Source organism: Cebus imitator, unplaced genomic scaffold (genome assembly GCF_001604975.1).
Source record: "Cebus imitator isolate Cc_AM_T3 unplaced genomic scaffold, Cebus_imitator-1.0 Scaffold32, whole genome shotgun sequence".
NCBI lineage: Eukaryota > Metazoa > Chordata > Mammalia > Primates > Cebidae > Cebus > Cebus imitator.
In genome coordinates, this window is record NW_016107347.1 from 4915562 (window position 1) to 4925601 (window position 10040).

Below are 10040 nucleotides of genomic sequence, written 5' to 3' on the forward strand. Positions count from 1 at the left end.
AAAAAAAAAAAAAGAAAAAAGAAAAAACAGAGAATAGCTATAAAATATCAATGATGAATGAAAGAGGAGAAAATCAGAGAACTGAATTCTTAAATAAGTAATCAAATGGAAACTTCAAAATGAAAAATATATGATTCATTTAAACAATGCAGTAGATGGATTTGAGGCAAATTAGACATGTCACAGGCAGGACTGGGGTAACAGATCAGTAAAAAATATTCACAGTGGAGCACAGAGAAAAACATGTGGAAGATACATATGGAAAACAATGAAAAGTCATTTAAATGAACACATTTCAGTGGCTTTGAGACTACAGAAATCATAGAATTATTTATTACTATAACTTGTTTTCAGTTTGTATAAGATTAAGTATTCTTTCATTCATCCAACTATTGAACTCATTTTATCTACAAAACAATACTGGGCACACAAAGATACTTAAGACATTCATACTTACAGGGGACAGATAGACAAATGCTTATGCCATTACTAAGAATTTAGCCAACAGATTTGGGGTGGAGAGAAGAGATTCATTTTAAATAGAGGAAGTAGCCAAAAGCATAGGGTGGGATCAAAAGAACACAAAACATAGGGGAAGTTAAACTATTTCAATATATCTGGAGTATACCATATAGTAATGACAGTAAGATGAAATTACCAGGTATAGATTGGCAGGAACCAGATAATTGTTTGCCATGAATGTTTTGAAAAAAAGAGAATGTTTTGAAGAACAGAAAAACAACAAATGCTGTAAGATCCCTATAATGTTCTGGAAGGTGCATGGTGTTTCACAAACACCATCCATTTCTATTTATATAGATCTTCTTTATAATAATTGAAAAAGTTTGAAAAATATTAAATAATAAGACAGTCTAAATATGACGTGACACTCAGGATCCTTCATAAAGGGATTCAAATCTTTTACAATTTCATCTGCCTGAGTTCAATAGATATTGCCACACCAATCAGTTTACTAAAAATATACTGTAACATTCCTACTTCCTTGACCTGCACAAGCCATTTATTCCACTTATACTGTCTCCTCCAGTTCACTGTCTAGTAAACTTTTAAGCAGTTCAACAAAGTTTTTCCCTAATGCCTTTCTAAATGTCTCTCTAGGAAAAACTAGTAACCCTCTCCATCGTGCTCCCATAGGATTTGTTCATTCAAAAAATAATTTTTGCTGGGCGCGGTGGCTCACACCTGTAATCCCAGAACTTTGGGAAGGCGGATGGATCTGAGGCAGGTGGATCACCTGAGGTCAGGAGTTTGAGATCAGCCTGGTCAACATGGCATAATCCAGTCTCTACAAAAATACAAAAATTACCCGGCGTGGTGGTGCTCACGTGTAGTCCCAGCTACTAGGGAGCCTGAGGCAGGAGAATCACTTGAACCTAGAAGACGGAGGTTGCAGTGAGTGGAGATCATGCCTCTACACTCCAGCCTGGGTGATAGAGAGACTCCATCTCAAAAAAATAATAATGTGATTAATTTTGAGTGCCTTATATGTGCCAGGCACTGTTCTCGGCACTTGGAATGCAACAGTTCCAAGTCAGTGAACAAGAAAGACAAAGGTCCCTGACTTTGTGGAGCATGTAGTTGAAACATTTGAAAAAGGTAAGAGCATGGAAAAGGGAAAAGAAGAGTACATGTATTTTACAAAAGCTCCCCAGGTTATTCTATTATGCCTTCCTCCAACCGAACCAACTCAGATTGAGAAGTACCGTACTAGAACGCATTACAATAAACTTGTAATAAAAGCCAAAATTTAGAACATAACAAGAGGAATACATAAGGCACATTGTATTATCTTATATAAATTCTTACTTGTCTTTTCCTCTAATTGATTAACTTTATCTCTGGATTCCTCTAGCAGAAATGTTAAATCTTTCATTTTATTTTCTTTCTCAGTGATTTGGATCACTAGTAGTGATACCTAAAATATTTAAACAATACATTATCAATATAAAAAGTTGAATATGACACTTAAACATTTATAATACCTACAATTATTTTATGTACTTGTCTACATGCTTTTCAGCGGATCTCCTCCAGTTCACTGTCTAGTTTCTACTCCCTGACAGCCAATGTAGTCAGATAACTGGCCCTATCATCTTTGTAAGAGACAGTAACATATCAAATTGAAAAAGGCAATCTCTAAACATGGGTATTGCAGGCACAGGGAAGGGTGAGGGTATATATAATGGAAAAGTCAACATATATAATGGTAAGATTCAGTCTGTCTTTGCTATCCTGCCCAATCTAGCTCCAGAATGCCATCAGCCAAGTTTATATCCCCAAGCAAAAATTTAGAAAGCTCCAGCAAAAAGAAAGTGTTACAAATAATGACATTGAAGAGTCCTCGGCAAAATCACTAGCTGGCCATGCCATCATTTTACAAGGAAGCCCAGCAATCTGTAAGCTCTGCCCATGCGCCTAGAACTCCAACAAGTGTTTTAGTACTTCATTCTGTTTTTGTGGTTATTATCCTCTCCATACTTTCAATTAATTTTTAAAATTATTAAGTAGATACCCCTATTAACCATGTTGGAAGATATCTTGTGGCAAATCAGACAAGAAAAACGGCAAATATAGTGGGAAATAGAAGAGGATACATTATATATATTGCTTTCCATTTGGGAAGCAAAAGACTTGAAACTGATAGAGATGGCATAATAATAATCTGAAACATTCTTGTGAATGCCAAAGGATATAGAGTTAACATTTTCAAGTCTTCCACTACATGACATTAATAGAAAAAAGCATCTGTGTCTTGTTTTCTTGGGCTAAAAAAAGAAAGAAAGAAGCAACAAAATATTTTAGTTTCTCTTCATTGAAGTCATGGATAGTACACGTCAAAACAAAGTGCAAACTGTAAGTTGAGTAGTCAATAATCATCTATACATTTTATGAAGTTTTTGTCTGAGCAAAAGTTCTCACAAAATAATATATTTTGAGGCAATATCCTATTACCCATTGATATAAATATTATAGAACAATAATTGATTAAAACCCAAAAATGGCTAGAGCAAGCACATATTTGAGTCATTGAAAATTAAGTAAGTGAGTATAAAGGCTAAATATTTAGATATGTATAACATTAAAATTCTCTCACAGTAATTTATCATACATTCAGCAAATATAAACTTCTTTTGAAATTTTAAGTATTTAATGAATTAGCAAAAATAAAGATTACAAAGAGTTGGTTTTTTTAAAAACCTGCTTTTCCTTGTCATTTACTTCCTTCTTGTATTCTTGTTCAAGGTGTTGGATTTTTTCATAATCTTCCTTTACTTTAAAAATAAAACAAATATACTGTAATGTCTTAACGTAATTGTATAACATTTCTGTTACAAACAAAATTTAAAGTTTTTTTTTGTTTGTTTGTTTTGTTTGTTTGTTTGTTTTTTGAGACGGAGTTTCGCTCTTGTTACCCAGGCTGGAGTGCAATGGCGCAATCTCGGCTCACCGCAACCTCCGCCTCCTGGGTTCAGGCAATTCTCCTGCCTCAGCCTCCTGAGTAGCTGGGATTACAGGCACGTGCCACCATGCCCAGCTAATTTTTTGTATTTTTAGTAGAGATGGGGTTTCACCATGTTGACCAGGATGGTCTCGATCTCTTGACCTCGTGATCCACCCGCCTCGGCCTCCCAAAGTGCTGGGATTACAGGCTTGAGCCACCGCGCCCGGCCCAAAATTTAAAGTTTATTTCACCTCCTTATCTCCAAATTATATTAAACTCTAAACGTTTGAAATGAGCTAAAATTGCTGTTTTCTTGCTTTCTATTTAGTAAACAGTAAATTTAAATAATAGCAGTTATAATAACCTAAAATTCTACAATTCTTATACATAAAAGTATATTCTTTAAAACATACTAATCTGAAACAACAGGTTTTAAATATATATATAATTTGCTATATATACAATTATTTTAACATGCATACTATACCAAGATATGTAAAAAGAGACCAAATCACATTAAAAAAAAAAATTAGTCTGATTTCATGAAAGATGTAGTTTTAAAGCCCAAAACTATTTTTAAGATATACTAATTCCCTGCCACATTCCACAAGGTTTAGAGGGGATTATAGAAGTGAAGAAAATAGAAAATAGTTGAGAGCATCAGGCTAAAGAAATGAAAGCATTAGCAGAACCCAATAAAAATATAAATAGCAAAACAATAATATAAAAATTAAGTAAGATCCCTACACTTAAAATGCATTTCCAGTCTGGAATTTTCAGCTTGCACACGAAGTTCCTCAAAAGCTGTTATCATTTTCTGGAATATAAAGTTTAATTTTTAAGAATCATACTTAGATTTTTTTAAATAGCTTTCTTCAATCTATGAAAATATTATCAAATTTGTATCATGCGATCCTTAAATTTAAAATCACACAACAAGGAATAATTAAAACACTGTAATGTGAGTTACTTACTAAAAATGTATTAAGAGGGACTTATGTTAGTTTCCCAGAGGCTTAAATGCACTGGCAACATGTTATATAATATAAAACAGCAGCAAATGGGTTGTCCAGCCACTTACTTAATAGCATGTATCAAAACCTGTAATTTTATATGTGCTTATTTATTTATGTCTTCTCCACTGAAGTGAGGTCTCTCCCCATGAATCCAAAGTTACACTTCCATCATCTGGTATGTGTTCATTCAGCATTCAACAAATCTTGCTTTGTAAAATCAGGTTAATTAATTAATTAATTACTGAGTGCCTATTATGTGCCAGGAACTGTTTTAGGCAATTGGGATAGAAGACAATGTCTCTACCCTACTGGAACTTATAATACAGTGTAAAAAAGAATACAAATAAACACACACACACATATACACATATCAAATAAATGCCATGTAGCTTTAAGTGCTCTTGAGAAAAGCCAAATGGGGTTGAGATATATAGAATAATCAAATAGAAATTTTAGATAAAATATTAAGAGGGGAATAACAAAAAAGCAGAATGAAGTTTAGAAATGTGCATAAGATCTTGGACATAAAAGTTCTGAAAGGGTACAAATTCAAAGAACCACCACCAGAAAGAGCTTAGCAAATTTGAGAAACGTAAAAGATTGACTATAGCAGAAGAGAAAAGTGTAGAATGATAAAAGATGTGGTAACAAAGGTAAACAGGAGCCAGACACAGATTAATAATACTTTAGATGTTTTCAAATGAATGGTTATGCAACACAATGTGCTGGTTTCTGAGAAGAGTCTGTAAATATTTGATAAATCAAGTGATGTAACTAACATGTAAATCAAAAAGCTAATACATAACAAAACATTAATGCTCATAGTATAGAACCTTAGGAATTTTATTAGTGATGCAACAATATATCAACAAATAAATAATGATCCTTTTAGTAAGAATAGTTGTCCACATCTTTGTAGCAATTGCTCTAATTTGCTTAGAAATTCCTGTGTTTAAAATATTCACATTTCATTAACACTCACCTCAATGTTATTATTTAGATCCACATAAACTTGCCTGGTTTCTTCCCGTTCATATTCATCTATTGTTAATATAAAAATTTCAAGATTAAATTTTAAAATAATTAAGATGTCAACAAGGCAATATTCAAAATGCCTCATTAAAATATTTAAAATTCTGTGTTAATGATGAACACTGGCTTATCTAAATCATTACTGGGTCTTTTTAAGTTGCATCAAAAGCAGTTTAGGTCCAGTCTGATGTGAAGAAGCTTAGAAGTCACTGCTCCATCCTAACAACAAGTAAAGAGCTAAACAAACTGAAAAATCAACAAAAGAGGGCCCGGCCGCTCTAGGGAGGAGGAGGCGAGAAGATGGCGGACGACCCCAGTGCTGCCACAGGAACATGGAGACCTGGAAGATCAAGAAGCTCATTTAAGAGCTTGGAGGCAGCCCGCGGCAATGGCACCAGCATGATATCCTTGATCATTCCTCCCAAAGACCAGATTTCACGAGTGGCAAAAATGTTAGCAGATGAATTTGGAACTGCATCTAACATTAAGTCACGAGTAAACCGCCTTTCAGTCCTGGGAGCCATTACATCTGTACAACAAAGACTCAAACTTTATAACAAAGTACCTCCAAATGGTCTGGTTGTTTACTGTGGAACAATTGTAACAGAAGAAGGAAAGGAAAAGAAAGTCAACATTGACTTTGAACCTTTCAAACCAATTAATACATCATTGTATTTGTGTGACAACAAATTCCATACAGAGGCTCTTACAGCACTAGTTTCAGATGATAGCAAGTTCGGATTCATTGTAATAGATGGTAGTGGTGCACTTTTTGGCACACTCCAAGGAAACACAAGAGAAGTCCTGCACAAATTCACTGTGGATCTCCCAAAGAAACACGGTAGAGGAGGTCAGTCAGCCTTGCGTTTTGCCCGTTTAAGAATGGAAAAGCGACATAACTATGTTTGGAAAGTAGCAGAAACTGCTGTGCAGCTGTTTATTTCTGGGGACAAAGTGAATGTGGCTGGTCTAGTTTTAGCTGGATCTGCTGACTTTAAAACTGAACTAAGTCAATCTGATATGTTTGATCAGAGGTTACAATCAAAATTTTTAAAATTAGTTGATATATCCTATGGTGGTGAAAATGGATTCAACCAAGCTATTGAGTTATCTACTGAAGTCCTCTCCAACGTGAAATTCATTCAAGAGAAGAAATTAATAGGACGATACTTTGATGAAATCAGCCAGGACACAGGCAAGTACTGTTTTGGTGTTGAAGATACACTAAAGGCTTTGGAAATGGGAGCTGTAGAAATTCTAATAGTCTATGAAAATCTAGATATAATGAGATATGTTCTTCATTGCCAAGGCACAGAAGAGGAGAAAATTCTCTATCTAACTCCAGAGCAAGAAAAGAATAAATCTCATTTCACAGACAAAGAGACAGGACAGGAACATGAGCTTATTGAGAGCATCCCCTTGTTGGAATGGTTTGCTAACAACTATAAAAAATTTGGAGCTACGTTGGAAATTGTCACAGATAAATCACAAGAAGGGTCTCAGTTTGTGAAAGGCTTTGGTGGAATTGGAGGTATCTTGTGGTACCGAGTAGATTTCCAGGGAATGGAATACCAAGGAGGAGACGATGAATTTTTTGACCTTGATGACTACTAAGTAGTCGATGTCGGTCCGGCAAAACGTGCCTCACCCTCCAGCATCCAACCCAAGGAGAATACCCATGGTGGAATCCAAACAGATCCCTGCCTTACAATTGGAACATTTCCAGAACTTAATCCATGAGCATTGGATATTGAAAAGAAACCGAAACAAAACCAGACCCAACCCTACACTTTGGTTTGTCATGGTGTCAGCGCAGCAGCCTACGACTAAGTTCCTAAATGCCACTTTGGACTAATTTAAAAAAGAATCCCAGTTTTTACTTTTACTCGATGGTGAAATTGGTTGCTCTTAAATTTTATGAAAAAAAAAAATGATTTTTTTAACCTTCATACATAGAAGCAAAAATACTTTGCTGTAAATCTTCAAAAGTTAATAGAAGTGAGATCATACTGGTTTGTTTCTTATTTTGATTGGAGAAAAAATTAAATTGCTGCATTTCGCAGTGACCCATTTACATGGCATTCTCAGCTTAGACTGCATAAGAAGAAATACATATGGTGAAATGTTGGAACCATTTCTCTCTCGGTCTCTGTTTAATGTTGAAAGGGTGAGCTAATAGGAGGCAATTTCAACTTCACTCCCTCACGCTACCCCTCTCCCTCCAGACTGGCAGTTCAAGGATGCACATTGCATTGCAAAATCAAACTGACTCATGAAGCATTTGGGCCAGTGCACTGTTTACTTCCATCTGTTTGCAGACACATTTGTGCCCAGCGTTTGGGAGCCCTTTGTATCGATGTTCTGACAAGTGTCCCTATAACCTTAACCTACTCGAAACCAGTTTGGGATAGATATGATGGGGCTTCTGTGCTCTTGCTGGGATTGGGAGAAATAAAACATGTAATTTAAGTGGAAAAAAAAAAAAAGAGAAGTAAAGTCACAGGGCAAACTACTACCCAAAAATTGGAGAAACAGGCAAACATAGAAGCACAACTTACCACGGCAGAAACCCATAAGCAGAAAACTCTGTGGGAACCAGAGTCGGAGAAAGAAAACCTGAGCTATAATTGACACATTGCTAGAAATTCAATATAAACAAATCTGAGAGATACAGTCTATGGAGGCCATGTGTGGTGGCTCAAGCCTGCAATCCTAGCACTTTGGGAGTCAGAGGTTGGCATGTTGCTTGATGCCAGGTTCTGGCCAACATGGCAAAACTTTATCTCTACTAAAAATACAAAAATTCACTAAGCATGGTAGCACCTGCCTTATAGTCCTAGCTACTCAGAAGGCTGAGACACAAGAATTGTTTGGAACCCAGAAGGCAGAGGTTGCAGTGAGCTGGGTGACAAAGCGAGACTCTATCTCAAAAAAAAAAAAGAAAACTCTGTGGAGACCCAGTCATCAGACAGGCCCCAAGTTCTGCAAGTTTTACCTTATGGAACTCTACCAGGTTTCTCAGAACATGGGAAAAACATCCCTTTGTGCTTCTGGCAGGAAAAGCCATTTTGAACTATGCCAATGTATCCTGTTCTTAACAAGGACTCCCTTGAGAGCAAAATCTGTTGGGGATTTGTCAGAGTCTAACTAACCTGGGAGAAGGGAAATACCCAATTCCAGACAGCTGTGGCCTTCCATCTGAAGCAAGGAAAATATCCAACTCCCTCCCCCTCTAGCCTTCCACATGGAAAATGGGAAATTCCCAACTGCAGCCCACTCTACCCACCCTGTCCCATCTAAGAAGGAGAAGGATGCCAAGGCTGTAGAAGTATATATGAAGTTCATAATCTAGAGGCAAAAATTTGCTAAATAACTGAGAACTAACCAAAGGTCTATTGAACACTCCTCCCCCTATACCTTACCACCACATTACAATAGTTCCTTTACCTATCATGTCTAGCTAACCAAAAAAATAGAAATACAACCATACAAAAAGGCAAAAAATACACTTTGACAAGACAAGCATCAGGAACAGACTCAGATACAGTTAAGGATGTTAGAATTATCCTAGACCAGTAATTTAGAACAACTATGATTGCTATAAGGCTCTGGTGGATAAAGTAGACATCATCAAAGAATAGATGAGCAATTTAAAGAGAGATAAAATTCTAACAATGGCTCAAAACAAAAATGTTACAGATAAAAACCACTATAACAGAAATGAAGGGCATGCGGCTGTGGGGGCTCGTGCCCATAATCCCAGCCACTCGGAAGGCTCAGGCAGGATGATTACTTGAGGCCAGGAGCTGGAGACCAGCCTAGACAACATAGCAATACCTGTCTCTAAAAAAATATTAAAATGAAGAAATGAAGGGCTTATTAGACTAGGCACAGCTGAGGAAAGAAATCTCTGAAGTTGAAGATATTTCAACTGAAACCTCAAAAACTGAAAAGCAAAGAGAAAAAAAAAAACAAAAAAGAACAGAACAGAATATTCAAGAACTGTGAGACAACTATGAAAAATATAATGGGAATACCAAAAGGAGAAGAAAAAGAAAAAGGAACACAAAAAATATTTGTAACAACGACTGAGAATTTCCCCTAAATTAACGTTAGACGCCAAGTCACAAATCCAGGAAGCTCAGAGAACAGAAAGTGGGATAAATGCCAAAAGCACTACACTTATACGTATTATATTCAAACTACAGAAAATCAAAGATGAAGCTAGAAGAAAAAAGCATTTTACGTATAGAGGAGCAAAAAGAAAGATTATATCTGACTTCTCCTCAAAAACTATGCAGGCGAGAATAAAATGGAGTAAAGTATCTAAAATGTATAGAGAAAAAAAACAGCAACACAGAATTCTGTAATTGGAGAAATTATCCTTCAAAAGTGAAGAAATAAAGACTCTGACAAAAGTTGACAGAATGTGTTGCCAGTAGACTTGCCCTTCCACGAAATGTTAAAAGAATTTTGCAAAGCATACACAAGTTTCAATAACTGAATTGATCAAGCAGAAGAAAGGATAT

General features: G+C 35.9%; 2 protein-coding genes across 2 annotated transcripts in view; one reads left to right on the plus strand and one right to left on the minus strand.

Moving 5' to 3' along the window:
• The window catches only part of SYCP1 (synaptonemal complex protein 1), a 117711-nt gene that overhangs the window by 89212 nt on the left and 18459 nt on the right, over positions 1-10040 (minus strand). The window contains exons 9-12 of the mRNA XM_017524211.2: positions 5462-5520; positions 4211-4280; positions 3220-3293; positions 1828-1936 (exon numbers count right to left, since the gene is read on the minus strand). Coding sequence (XP_017379700.1) covers positions 1828-1936; positions 3220-3293; positions 4211-4280; positions 5462-5520 — 312 coding nt within the window. The remainder of the gene's footprint in view (positions 1-1827; positions 1937-3219; positions 3294-4210; positions 4281-5461; positions 5521-10040) is intronic.
• On the plus strand, positions 5812-7366 carry LOC108301154 (eukaryotic peptide chain release factor subunit 1-like). The gene is given in 3 exon segments (XM_037737006.1): positions 5812-5833; positions 5836-5873; positions 5875-7366. Coding segments are annotated over 3 exon segments (1311 nt in total). The 3' UTR covers positions 7126-7366.